This window comes from Podarcis cretensis (assembly GCF_951804945.1).
Source record: "Podarcis cretensis genome assembly, chromosome: 9".
NCBI classification, from domain to species: domain Eukaryota; kingdom Metazoa; phylum Chordata; class Lepidosauria; order Squamata; family Lacertidae; genus Podarcis; species Podarcis cretensis.
The window spans coordinates 2,652,944-2,667,094 of record NC_137178.1 but is presented as its reverse complement, the minus strand read 5'-3'; the positions used below and the strand labels follow the sequence as shown (position 1 = coordinate 2,667,094).

Here is a 14,151-nt window from a genome sequence, read left to right as displayed (position 1 = left end):
AAAATCAACACTTTCGATATGAGCTGCCACACTCCCAGTCCCCCCCCCCCCGATATTTTAATTAACTTCCGAAAATTCCTCCCGGATGCCAGCTATGTCCCGAAAATCCTGATTGGATCGCAGCCCTAACCTATATGCCGAATCCCGCTTTGCTTATTTCCCAATTACCCCCTAGAAAAACGAGTGGCCGTCTTGCTCTGGGAGAATGCATTCGTTGAGAAAACAGGAGAAGCTTCCATTTGTGGAGGTTTCTCTTCAGTCGTGACTCAAACGGGGTAGAAGGATTCAAGATCGTGAAGCCTTCTGGCTTCTATGCAATGAGTCTGTCTAGTGGATCCAGTCCAGGAACTCTTGAGTTTGTTTTTATATTTAGCCTCGGAGGGTGACTAATGATACGCTACATGGAAGAGGATTGTGATGACAGGAAATTTGGCGGCATGTTGAGATGCACCCAGCAGCTCACAGCTGCCCTCCCAGGCTTCTCATTCCCTGAAAGAGTTGCTGCCAGAGGTGTGCTCAGAGAAGCCTTTGCCAACCTGGTGCCCTCCAGGCATTTGAAGAACATAAGAGGGGTCTCCTGGATCAGGCCAGTGGGCCGTGTAGTCCAGCATCCTGTTCTCACCGTGGCTGAGCGCTTGCCCCGGTGGGAATTTCGCAAGCAGGACTCGAACCCAGAGCGCTGTCTCCTCCTTTGGTTTCAGAAGCATTGCCGCCTCGGACTGTGGAGGGCAAAGCATGGCTAGGAGCCGTGAGTAGCCGTCCCTTCCAAGAATGTGTCTAAGCCACTTTTAAAACCATCCAAGTCGGAGACTCTTGAGAGTCCCATGGACTGCAAGAAGATCAAACCTCTCCATTCTGAAGGAAATCAGCCCTGAGTGCTCACTGGAAGGACAGATCCTGAAGCTGAGGCTCCAATACAGCCCCGTTCACACCCTGAATAGAACGTAAGACGTGACTGTGCGTGCGTGGGTCGCGTTTTGCTGCTTCCACGTATACACGTGACGTCATTTTGAGCGTCTGCGCATGTGCGAGCGGCGAAACCCGGAAGTAAAACGCTCCGTTACTTCCGGGTTGCCGCGGAGCGTAACTTGCAAACGCTCAACCTGAAGCACATTCAACCGAGGTATGACTGTACTTTGGCCACCTCATGAGAAGAGAAGACTCCTTGGAAAAGACCCTGATATTGGGAAAGATGGAGGGCAGAAGGAGAAGGGGATGACAGAGGACGAGATGGTGGGACAGTGTTCTCGGAGCTACCAGCATGAGTTTGACCAAACTGCGGGAGGCAGTGGAAGACAGGAGGGCCTGGCGTGCTCTGGTCCAGGGGGTCATGAAGAGTCGGACATGACTAAACGACTAAACAACTACAAAGTCAGTGCCCATCAATGCCTCCTGTGGCAGCTAGTTCCACGGTTTAGCTGTATGCAGCGTAAAGAAGCTGGCATCTGCCTGCCTCGAGAGACAATGGAGTGTGCCTCCGGGGGTGAAGTCACAGAGGCAACGTCCTGGGTGGGGGGGGGCAAGCCTGGGCAGTGTGTCTCTTTTTTCTGAAAGGGGGAGCAAGGAAGAGCCCCCTCCGACTCCTAAGCTCAAACTGCTGGGGGTGGGACTAGAATAGATGCCCCCTCTGGCCCATTCCACCTCTACCATGCAGTGATTCAAACATTGCTGCTCCTTTTATCTCTTTGGAGTTTTCCTTGGCTGCCCCCCCCCCCGCCCTGTGGCTTCTTGCAGCAGGAAAACAAAGCGCATGCATTTCCACCCCTTCTGAGATGGATTAAGGGTGCGCCGTACATTTCACCTGCCGCACAGGGCTACATCTGATTGGCACAGAGAGGCAGCCCTCTGGCATTTGAGTCAAGGCATTGATCTTCTTGCAGAGTGTTCCGGACGTGCCAGGAATACTTTGCTCGGCGATGCGCTGCCCTTTTCAGAAGGCTGGCTTGCAGCAGGCGGCAACGCCTTTCTCCACCCCACCCCCCCCATTTTGGAGATGGCGCAAGGCTGCAGTTGGGCACCCCTCCTGGTGGCAACAGCTTCAGGCTGGCAGCCAGCTCCTCCAAGGCTGGGGAGGGTCCTTCTGGCCTGCCAAGCAAGGGGCTGAGATGCACCGATGGGGCACCCCATAAATGTCCTTGCGATACGTACATTCTCCTCCGCAGGCACCCCAGCCGACCTAACGGCGGGCATGTTGCTGTAATTACGGCTTGCGACAGTCAATAGTACAGTGGTGCCCTGCAAGACGAATGCCTTGCAAGACGGAAAACCCGCTAGACGAAAGAGTTTTCCGTTTTGGAGGTGCTTCGCAAAACGAATTTCCTATGGGCTTGCTTTGCAAGACGAAAATGTCTTGCGAATTCCTGCAGGTTTTTTACCTCCCCCCCCCCTTTCTAAGCCGCTTATCCGCTAAGCCGATAAGCAGCTAAAAGTCGCTAATAGCGCTAATCCGCTAAGCCGTCAATGGGCTTGGTTCGCAAGACGAAAAAACCGCTAGACGAAGAGACTCGCGGAACGGATTCTTTTCGTCTTGCGAGGCACCACTGTATGATGCAGCAGGAAAAGTCTCCTGTGAATAAAGGCTGCATCTGCAGAAGTCCAGTGTCCAGATCAAAGGAAACAATAGTTCCTCTCTGTATTCTGACTGTTCTGTGGTACCATGTCCAGTTCTGGGCTCTACTGTTTAAGGAGGATATTGACTGTTAAGTCAGTACAGTGGACACTTGGGTTGTGAACGGGATCCGTGCGGGAGGCACGTTTGCAAGCCGCAGCACCACATCTGCACACGCGCGGGTCACAATTCAGTGCTTCTGTACATGCGCAAAGCACAATTTAGTGTTTCTGTGCATGCGTGAGCACCGAAATCCGGAAAAAACCCTGTTCCGGTACTTCCGGGTTTTGGCGCGTCCGTAACCTCAAAACGTGCAACCTGAGGTGTCTCTAACCTGAGGTATGACTATATTAGCCAAAATGCTGTGCTATTGAGTTTGTTACGCAAACTGCGAATACACTGCAGGATCCGTAAATGTGCTGATGCTTCTTGGTATCAGTCGCTGTGATGTTTGGGCAGAAGAAAGCTTTTGACACTCCCGAACGACCGACCAGGAGGGAGAGAACATGCCAGCTTGGGCATGTGTCTCTGCCAGGGTCCTACACGAGAGTAGGACGCTCCTGACATTGACAAGCTGTGCAGAGGAGGGCAACCGAGATGATAAAGGGCAGACTTGTGGGCTGGGGTGTTTTGTTTCATAGAATCATTGAGTTGGAAGGGACCACCAGAGTCATCGAGTCCAACCCCGCACAATGCAGGAATCTCAGCTAAAGCATCCGTGACAGACGGCCATCCAACCTCTGCTTAAAAACCTCCAAGCAAGGAGAGTTTGTGTGCTGTCTTTATTTTAGCTGTGATGGATATGGAAAGTGTTGAGTTTGGTTGTGTGTTTTTATTTTTAATTTCCTTATGTTTTCTCCATTAAACTTTGATTGTTTAATGTTAAGTAAACGTCCAGTGCGCTTCCAACGCCATAAGTCTTATCTCAGCAGAGAATTTCGTGCAGCGGCTGAAGGAGGCAGGAGAGTCAGTACTTTTTATAAATGAAGAATCCTGGAGCAAGCTCTTTGGAACTCAGGGAAAAAACTTTATTCACAAAAGCAAAAAAAAACCAAAACCCTGGCGATAAAGCACACATGCTTTTATCTCCGGCATAAAGAAAACTTTACTCTAAACTTAACTCATATCAGCAAACACGCCCATGGCCACAAACTGAGTCTGCGAGTCAGGTCAAGGGGGGAAGAAGAAGAAACATGGATGAACTGACTATTTATACAAACCAACTCAAATTCCTGGATGCTTAATGACTTCCAGCTGCTCAGTGATTAGAGCGACTTGTTACCTCTTAACCCTTTAGTACCAACATGTTTCAGTTGTGTATTTTTTTCCCATGTTTGCAACTCAACATCAGGAAGAACTTTCTGACAGTAAGAGCTGCTTGACAGGGAACGGACTCCCTTGGAAGGTGGTGAACTCCTTGGAGGTCTTTAAGCAGAGGTTAGATGTGTTGGGATGCTGCCGGGAGACGGGGGCAATTGGCAGGCCCCCAGCTGACTCCAGCCCACCAGCTGGCAGCCAGGCGAAACTCCGGTTCTCGGAACAGCATCAAAACTGCGACTCAAGCCTCAGAAACCTTTAGAGATTGAGCACGCAATCCAGCAGAGATAAGAACTCTTTGCAGCAGAAGTAGCGGACAGAGACATGTGTAAGCATATTTGCAGCATTTATTCAGCAGCGGGACAAAGGAAAAACATGCCTGCTTCCCTTCATATCCAAGCAAAACAGCGGCATAGCAAAAGCAATGTACAACGGAAGTTCCCAGCAAACTGTGCAGGAAGTAAACAGACATGTGACATACAACAACTCCACATATCTGTTCCTCTTAAGGCGGAACGGAACATCAATATCCTAAAAGGATGGCCATCTGTCATGGATGCTTGGATGCTCGAGCTGAGATTCCCGCATTGCAGGGGGTTAGACTAATAATAATAATAATAATAATAATAATTTATTTATACCCTGCCCTTCCCATTCCATTTTTTTAAAAATAATATTTATTGGTGTTTCAAAAAGTTACAAGAATAAAAAAGAAAGAAAAAGAAAAACAGAAAATACAAAATACAGAAAAAAATAAAAACAATTAAAAACAAATCCATCTTTCCATATCTTATCTATCATTTGCTTGTTTCCTTGACCTCCTCACACCTCCCTTTTTTGTATTCTAGTTCATTAGTTGTTTCAGCAAATCCTTTCCTTCTTTGTTTTTATCTTACTAATTTATCTTAATATATTGTAACTTTAAATTCTGACCTGTTAACAATCCATTTTTACTTAATCCTTTATAACATTACTGCTAAAACCACATAGCTTCATTCCAGCATCCATCTAACATTCCTTAATTTTACAATGTTTCTGTAGATAGACTTTAAATTTCTTCCAGTCTTCTTCTACCGACTCTTCTCCCTGGTCTCGGATTCTGCCAGTCATTTCCGCCAGTTCCATGTAATCCATCACCTTCATCTGCCATTCTTCCCGGGTGGGTAGATCTTGTGTCTTCCATCTGCCCTTCCCATTTCAAAAACTGGCTAACAGGGTGGCTAACAACAAATTTAAAACACTTTAAAACACTTAATTATAAAAGCAGCATAAAATACGGTATAAAAACATGAATAACAATAAAATTCAAAAATCAATTAGATAATCCCCAGGGCTAGCTGGCTGAATTGGTCCTACTTGGGCCAGCGAGGAGGCCAGGGGAGAATTAGCTGTGGGGTCTCAGAGCGGGTGATCTCCATAAAAGGGGAAGGGGAGGGAACAGAAGGGAAATAAAAGATCAGGCTGTATTCAAATTAAAGGCCAGGCGGAATAGCTCTGTCTTACAGGCCTGACAGAAGGAGGTTAAATCCTGCAGGGCCCTGGTCTCATGGGACAGAGCATTCCACCAGGTCGGAGCCATCACCGAAAAGGTCCTGGCCCTGGCGGAGGATAGTCTGACTTCCTTAGGGCCCGGGACCTCTAAACTATGGTTATTCATGGACCTTAAGGTCCTCTGTGGGGCAGACCAGGAGAGGCGGTCCCGTAAATGCGAGGGCCCCCTAAGCCACAAAGGGCTGGTGTGAGTTGGCGGCTGCAGGACCCCCATTACCATTTAAGTTCCCCTGGCAGGGGGGTCTTATACCTTAGCGCACAGGAGGAGAGTAGAAGGCTTGAAAGACCTGCTCTCCTTGAGCGTAGAGGTAAATTGAATAGCTGGTAGCTGCCCAAAGGCAATTAATCCAAATATTAAAAATTCCCTGGACTTTTTAACATGCCAGAAGGAAAAGCTAGGTTTGGTTTATTAAAAAACCCACATCGTATAAGGTGTAATAACCATTATAGTGAGATCCTTCCCTCTACCAAAGACCTCTATATTCCAAACCTCAGGTCCCTATTGAAAGCCGGCCTCTATATTTAGGCAAACCCCATTACCTCGCTCCCCAAATTAATGTGTTCTTTAATGGCTTATAGTTTTAAGTACACCCCTCCAGAGGCGAGTCATTTGTGAAAAATTTCAAAGCGCTGTTCCCACGCGCAGCAAGTCCCGTCATTGTTCAGGTGCGGAAATTAGTCATTTTTCCTGATCGTTGGAAGCATTCCCCCCCCCTCACCCCTTGAATGCACCAAATTATAACGCTCCTCCCCAGATGAATGACTGTGTTTATCTTCCTCTGAGTCAAGCAAAATTATTAGCGGTGGCAAAAAAATAAAAAAGGTTTTGCTCTGCTGAAAAGCTTGGTGTGTGTGTGTGTGTGTGTGTGTGTGTGTGTGTGTGATTCCCTCCCCCCCCATTGCTGGAGATTTTTTTGGGGGGGGGCTTCATTCCCAATTGTGCCCCCTCCCCGCCTATGTGGAGCGAGTGCTTGAATTAGGAAGCATATTTTATTAAAAGTGTTTGACGGCTTTTTAGGAAAGGCACCTGGCTTTGCACCTGTATCAGCTAGAAGATCCGCCCCCCCTTCTCTCTCTGAAAAAGTGGGGTCTGCAATTTGGGGGGGTCGGCCTGGATCTGCCGCTTTGACCAGAGCGCTGTAGCATCAGTTAAGAGTGCCGGACGAGGACCTGGGAAGAGACTCGGGTTCGAATCCTCCCATGAAGCTTGCTGGGTGTGAGCCCTGGCTGGTCCCTGCCTCTCTGAGCCTAACCTACCTCCCAGGGTTGTTGTGTGGATTAAATGAGCGGGGGGGGGGGGGCGTGTTTAAACCATTGTTTAATGTTTTATTGTGTTTTCATATATGTTTAGATAAGCTTTTAATGTTTGATGCATTACTGTATTTCAATATTTTGTTGGAAGCTGCCCAGAGTGGCTGGGGAAGCCCAGCCAGATGGGCAGGCTATAAATAATAAATTATTATTATTATTATTATTATTATTATTATTATTATTATTATTATTATTAATGTTGGAAGCTGCCCAGAGCGGCTGGGGCAGCCCAGTCAGATGGGTGGGGTACAAATACAGACGTACCTTAGTTTTCGAACAGCTTAGTTCTCAAACGTTTTGGCTCTCGAACGTTGCAACCCGGAAGTGACATTTCAAGTTTGCGAACTATTTTTGGAAGCCGAACGTCCGACGGGGCTTCCAATTGGCTGCAGGAGCTTCCTGCAACCAATCATAAACCATGCTTTGGTTTCTGAACATTCTGGAAGTCGAATGGACTTCCGGAACGGATTCCGTTCGACTTCCGAGGTACGACGGTAATAAAATTATTGGTGTTATCATCCCCAGCATCATTATTATAATTAAGCATGACAACATGAGATCCTTGGAGGAAAGGGGTACAATATAAATACGTGGTTCTCAAGTGGGGCACATGCCCTGTGGGGCGGGGCAATTTGATTTTTAAGGGGGGGCAATTCGAGAATGAATTATTAACAGAGAATGGCTCTTTCCTTTCTATTTTACTATTCCCCAGTGTTCCTGAGCTAAGCATTTCTCTATTCACTTCTATCTTAACCTGAAATACATCAGAAATAACCTTTATAATCTTTTCCCAATATTCCTTTACACACATACACTCCCACCACATATGTGCATATACCCCTAACTTGATCACATTACCAACACTTAAGACTCAATCCTTTAACTACAGTGCTGCCCCGCAAGACGAATGCCTCGCAAGACGGAAAACCCGCTAGACAAAAGAGTTTTCCGTTTTGGAGGTGCTTCGCAAAATGAATTTCCTATGGGCTTGCTTTGCAAGACGAAAATGTCTTGCGAGTTCCTGCGAGTTCCCTTTCCCCCCCTTTTTCTAAGCCGCTAAGCCGCTTATCCGCTAAGCCGCTAAAAGCCGCTAAGCCGCTAATAGCGCTAAGCCGCTAAGCCGTCAATGGGCTTGCTTCACAAGATGAAAAAACTGCTAGACGAAGAGAATCGTGGAACGGATTCTTTTCGTCTTGCGAGGCACCACTGTATATATGCCAGTTGCACCCGGGTGGTATACCTGTGTGCTTCCTTTCTGACGTCACAGCACCGCTGCAATTTTTTAAAGCTGTCGCCTAGTCCCAGGGCATGTGCAGAGTTGCAGCTGAGCTGAGCTTCTGCGTAACAGTGGCAGGGAGTTCCCCGGGTTAATGACCTGCCGTGTCAAGGAAATGCTTCCCTCTGCCTCTTTGTCTGCTGTTTCTGTGATCCTCGCGGGGGTTTTATATGATGACGCTTGCCTCTCTTGTCTCCCCCAACCCCTCAGGTTACAACATCAAATGCGAGTACACCGCACACAAAGAAGGTGTTCTCCGGGAGGAGATGGTACTGCACAGCCAGACCAATGACAAAGTCTCCATCAAGGTGGTCGTGCAAGCCAGGGTGATGGGTAAGTGTCCCCCTTCCTCAAGCCTACATTTTTTTTGGGGGGGGGGCTGGGGAAGCCGTCGGAGGACCTGAAGACTCCCACCACTTTTCCATGAAAGAGAAAGTCCTCCATTGGCTCCCAGGACGTTTCCGAGCACAATTCAAAGTGTTGGTGCTGAGCGTTAAAGCCCCAAACAGCCTTGGCCCTGTAAACCTAAAGGAGTATCTCCACCCCCATCGTTCTGCCCGGACACTGAGGTCCAGCTCTGAGGGCCTCTGGTGGTTCCCTTGCTGCGAGAAGTGGGGTTACAGGGAACCAAGCAGAGGGCCTTCTCGGTAGTGGCACCCGCCCTGTGGAACACCCTCCCACCAGATGTCAAAGAGAAAAACAACTATATGACATTTAGAAGACACCTGAAGGCAGCGAAGTTTTTAATGTGTGACATTTTAATGTATTTTTAATCTTTGTTGGAGGCCGCCCAGAGTGGCTGGGGAAACCCAGCCAGATGGGCAGGGTACAAATAATAAATTACTATTACTTACTACTACTCCTTCAAGCAGCACAAGGTTAAACTGTGGAACTCCCTGCCTCAGGAGGTGGCCGCCAACTTTGAAAGGAGGCGGAGCAAATTCCAGGAGGAGAGGCTGTTCATCGCTGGCGGTCAGAATGGCTGTGCTCTGGAGGCAGTAATGTGTCATGGACTGGTTGGGGGAGTGGGGGGGGGACACCAGCTAGGGAACCCCCAAGGGAACCCCCAGGGGAAGAAGGCTCAGAGCCAGGGGAGCGGTGATGGGACGATGATGAGTGGTCAGAGGGAGAAGACTGGGAAGAGGGGAGTGGCGGAAGATGGAGAGGTAACAGGGCTCTGTGAGCGGGGAGAGTTGGTGGCAGAGAGCAGTTCAGAATCAGAGGCAGAAGATGAAGTGGGAGAGGAGGGAGACCAGGAGGCAGAGAGGAGTCTGGCTGAGGAAGACTCATGGGTGTCTCCCCCTCCTGCTGAGATAAGCTCCCATCTCCCAGGACCAGAAGAGGCATGAAAAGGGCAGAGGAAAGGTTTGGCCTACAGGTAGGCACAGTCTCCAATTGCCTGGGGAAAACCCTGGAGAGAAGGGGACTTAGACCAGTGTTTCCCAACCTTGTGCCTCCAGCTATTTTTGGACTACAATTCCCATCATCCCTTGCCACTGGTCTTGCTAGTCAGGGATGATGGGAGTTGTAGTTCAAAAACAGCTGGAGGCACAAGGTTGGGAAACACTGACTTAGACAACTGTGGAGAGTCAGGGACCTTTAGTGGCTGTGCTCATTAGACCTGGCTCACCTGTGCAGATCCTTCTTTCGCTAATAAAGAATCGGCTCCAAATGGCCTGATGTGGTTGAGCTTGCTCCTTTCACAGTGCTTCTGAATCCCAGTTGCTGGAAACTGCAGGAGGGGAGAGTTGCCCTTGTGTTCGAATCCTGCTTGTGGGTTTCCCATCTGGTTGGACATTATGAGAAGAGGTTGCTGGACTAGGTGGGCCATTGGCCTGATCCAGCAACCAGCTCTTCTTATGTGCCTGGTTAAGTGTCCCCTTTCCCACAATCCATCCTGAGCTTTGCACATCCCTGGATGACCAATTTTTCTGGGACCCTTCAGCTGTGAACCCCGCATTGCAGGGGCTTGGGCTGGATGACCTTTTGGGTCCCTTGCAGCTCTGCAGTTCTGTGATTCTGTGACTTTTTTTGTGGTGCAAAGTCGCAGCGATTGTGTGGTGCAAAAATTCAGCTCTTCGGCTGTGCACAGAGAGTCCTGCTATCTGCTTGGACTACTGCCATGCGCTCTCCGTGGGGCTACCTTTGAAGGTGCCCCGGAAACTACAACTAATCCAGAATGCGGCAGCTAGACTGGGGACTGGGAGCGGCTGCCAGGACCACATAACACCGGTCCTGAAAGACCTACACTGGCTCCAAGTACGTTTCTGAGCACAATTCAAAGTGTTGGTGCTGACCTTAAAGCCCTAAATGGCCTCGGCCCAGTATACCTGAAGGAGCGTCTCCACCTCCATCATTCTGCCCGGACACTGAGGTCCAGTGCCGAGGGCCTTCTGGTGGTTCCCTCCCTGCAAGAAGCCAAGCTACAGGGAACCAGGCAGAGGGCCTTCTCGGTGGTGGCGCTCGCCCTGTGGAACGCCCTCCCACCAGATGTCAAAGAGAACAACAACTACCAGACTTTTAGAAGACATCTGAAGGCAGCCCTGTTTAGGGAAGCTTTTAATGTTTAACAGACCACTGTATTTTAATACTTTGTTGGAAGCCGCCCAGAGTGGCTGGGGAAACCCAGCCAGATGGGCGGGGTATAAATAATAAATTCTATTTTATTCTATTCTATTCTGCTGTGACGTTGCATGGGATCTTTAGGCATCCTTTCTCGGCAAGCCTTGGTGGATCAGCCCTGGCCTCCTGCCCTCCCCCATTTTAACGCATAAATCTCCTGTTTAACTGCACCCACACACCGGCCGGGTGCCCCTGGGACATGCCAACTTTCGGCATCTGAGCCCATATATCCCCAAATTAATATCCTCCTCTGGCGCAGAGCCTCCGCTGCTCAGGAAATTAAACTCGCTTGCTGTGTGTTGGAATATTTATCTCTTGGGTTAATGAGTGTTTGCTGGAGGGGGGGGGGGCGTCAGCGATAAGGACCCCGAACGCTGCCCTCCATCCCTTGACTGCAGGAGATCAAAGCAAAGATTGCAGAGGGTGAAATGACCGGCGCCGTTTTTAATAAGCGCAGGAAAGGAGATGAAATAATAAAAGGGAATTGCTAGAATGGGTTTCATGATGGCTATAACTGCCCCCTCGAGGTAGGGGCATGAAGTTATTTCCCAGCTACCCAAAATAACATTTCTTTTACAAAAGGCATGATAGGTAGTTCTGCCTACCAACGATTTTTGCAGACCCTTTATAATGATGATGATAATGATGATGATGATGATTTATTATTTATACCCCGCCCATCTGGCTGGGCTTCCCCAGCCACTCTGGGCGGCTTCCAACACAATATTAAAATACCACAATACATCAAACATTAAAAGCTTCCCTAAACCCTTCCCTGTGTGGCTTGGCTCGCTTGCGCGAGTTGCCTCCACAGTTTCCTCTCTGCTTTCTGGCTGCCGCTGCCTTGCATAACAGGCCAGAATTAGGAGGTAGGTACGGTCTCCCCTTAGCTCCCCTGAGCAGTGTTTCTTTCTTTCTCCAACGCCGCCTCTCTGCTTTGCCTTGCAGACCGCCACCATGGGACCCCCATGCTGCTGGAAGGGGTGAAGTGTATCGGAGCCGAGGTGGAGTACGACTCGGAGCAGAGTGAGTGGCACGGCTTCGACTAGGCCTGCCCCCCAACCCACCGCCTCCTCTTCCTCCTCCTCCTCTTCTTTGAACCCCGCTCGTCCTTCGAAGGCTTTTCTATGTATAAATATTTTCCGGTTATAAAGAGCTTGAAACGAGAATGCCCACCCCAACCGTTCGCTGGCTGCCTGACGCAGATCGTGCTTGTTTCGTGCCCGCCCCCATGGCGCTTGTCTTGTGGGTTTTTGGGGGTGCTGCGCTTTATCCCACCCACTCACCCTCCCGCCGGTTTCGAAAAGGCGGTTCTGTGGCTTAAGGCGAGAGTCGTCTCTCCGGCCTTCAAACTGCGTCTGTGGATGTGTGGCTTTTTGTCGAAAAGACCGTGCGCACCCCAATTTTTGCAAGCGGGTGCACATGCGCAGGGGACCCCCAGAGACCAGTTGTGTGTGTGTTGATTTTCCTCCAGGTTTTAGCATCGTCTCGCTGCCTGCAAAAGCGTTTCCCGTGGCCGCCCTTTCGCGAGCCTCAGTTTCCCAAGGGTTGCGCAGCGGCCGAGCGAATCAGCAGCCATCTCTAAACAGCCAGCAACTGGCTGCTCCCAAACAGCTGTTTCGGCTGGCTGCTCGGAGGGAGAGAAACCTGTGTTCCTTCAGGCATTCGGATAACTTAAGGTTTCACTGCCTTGCTGTAGATAGGTCAGGATTAGTTAGAGAGCCTTTGCCAAGACGGCGCCTTCCTGATGTTTTCGGACCGCAACTCCTGGCTGATGGGAATTCTAGTCCAAAACATCTGGAGAGTGCCGGCTTGGCCAGGCTGACTTAGGGCTGCATCAGTTGCTGGGGACCAATTTTACACAGCCCCCCTGCCTTTGGGCTGGGTGCTCTTATTTTCTTTCGCCTCCCCCTTCCCCGTCCTCAGGGCAAACAAGCTTTCACGGCGGTACTTTTCCTGGGAAGGTTCCTCCAGGCAGATCAGCCTCTGGCAGAGCCAAACAAGGCAGCCCATTATTACGGTAAAGGTGGGGCAGCCCCCAAAGGAGGAAAAAGTTGCCCTGCAAGAGTGTGTCTCTCCACCCCCAAAAAACCTCCTGTTTCTGCTTTGCTGTAGCCAGGGAAGGTTTGTTCCTTCCCAAGGCTTGAACCCTCTGTTGCCTTTCCAGAGATGCCCCGAGCGAATCTCTTTTTCTTGCAAGCCATACGGTGTCTTGAAACCCCCGCGTCACAGAAAACGTGTGTTTTGTTCTCTCTTCCTTCCTGCTGCAGTTTGTTTGCTTTTTAACGTCTTTTTCATGTTCAAGATTCGGAACCTCCGCTCCCGACACGATCTACCCACGGTCATTAGGATGAGGTGACGGCGTGGCTTAAGAGGCCAGGTTGAAGTTGCTTTGACTTTTGGATTTCGCCCCCAACCCCAAAGCAGTCCCCTGCAACTGGAAAAGTAGCTCTTCAGGGAGCTAGACTGCCACAGACTGATGTGCTAGATTTTTTTACTTTCTTCTCCCTTCTCTTTTAAATTTTAAGTTTTCCACTTCCTGCAGCAGAACCTCCTGATTTTGAAATTTAAAAATCTGCTCCGGCGGTAGGAGGGAGGCAGTTTGATGTGCTCCTGCCTCGGCAACCCCATAACTAGACCACTGCCCTCTCTGGAGCAGCAGGGAAGTGAGGGCGCAGGATGAGACCCAAGGCTCATCCATTCTTCATGGCTGACACCTGTTTCATCTGTCTGAGGTGGGCACCCCTCCAGTGTTGCTCAACTCCCATTGTCCCTAACCATTGGGCCACGCTGTCTCAGGCTGCTGGGAGCTGAAGCCCATCGACATCTGGAGAGCTGCAGACGTTCTGTTCACTTGTTGGAGCCTTGTCTTTAAACACGGCGCTTCCTTTCCCAGATGTGTTTTCTTAACCATTCTCTTTTCTCTCTCACTTTTTTTTCTTTTTTCCAAAAAGATTCATAGTTCAAAGACCAGGAATGTGATATAGTTAAGAAAGAAACCAATGGGTTTTTTATGTGCCTATATACATATACATATATACATAAATATATATATATATATATTCAAATAAACTTGTGTGTTTTTTGGGTTTTTTAAAAGCAAAAAAATCTCTAAAGGAAAACAATAAACTTCAGTTGGAACAAAAAAACGTCCTCTGCTGTCCTGTGTGGAATGACTGGGGATGTGGTTGGGGTTTTAAGTTTTCTCTTTTGCAATGAGGTCTTTTGTCCTCTGCACCCGGCTACCTCCAGCCTGTGGCCTCCCAGGTGGACTACAACTCACATCAGGCTGTGCTCCCATCAGTACTGCAAAGCGCCTGAAGGGGGCGCCCCGTTGGCAAAGTCTGAATCTTGTGGGTGGGAGGCCAGGAGTTGCTCTGCTGCCACCTACAGGCTGGAGCCCAGTCCAGCGTCTCTTCTGGAGCCTCGTCTAGGTCCCCAAACTGGGTGGCACTGCCCCCTGCAG

The 14,151-nt window shown here is 49.4% G+C and overlaps 1 protein-coding gene across 1 annotated transcript in view; it reads left to right on the top strand.

The window, feature by feature from the left end:
* Positions 1-13,834, top strand: part of ADISSP (adipose secreted signaling protein) — a 72,433-nt gene extending 58,599 nt beyond the window's left edge. The window contains exons 5-7 of the mRNA XM_079991248.1: positions 8,274-8,396; positions 11,634-11,711; positions 12,991-13,834. Of these exons, the coding sequence (XP_079847374.1) occupies positions 8,274-8,396; positions 11,634-11,711; positions 12,991-13,034 (245 nt within the window). The 3' untranslated portion in view covers positions 13,035-13,834. The remainder of the gene's footprint in view (positions 1-8,273; positions 8,397-11,633; positions 11,712-12,990) is intronic.
* The last annotated feature ends 317 nt before the right edge of the window (positions 13,835-14,151 follow it).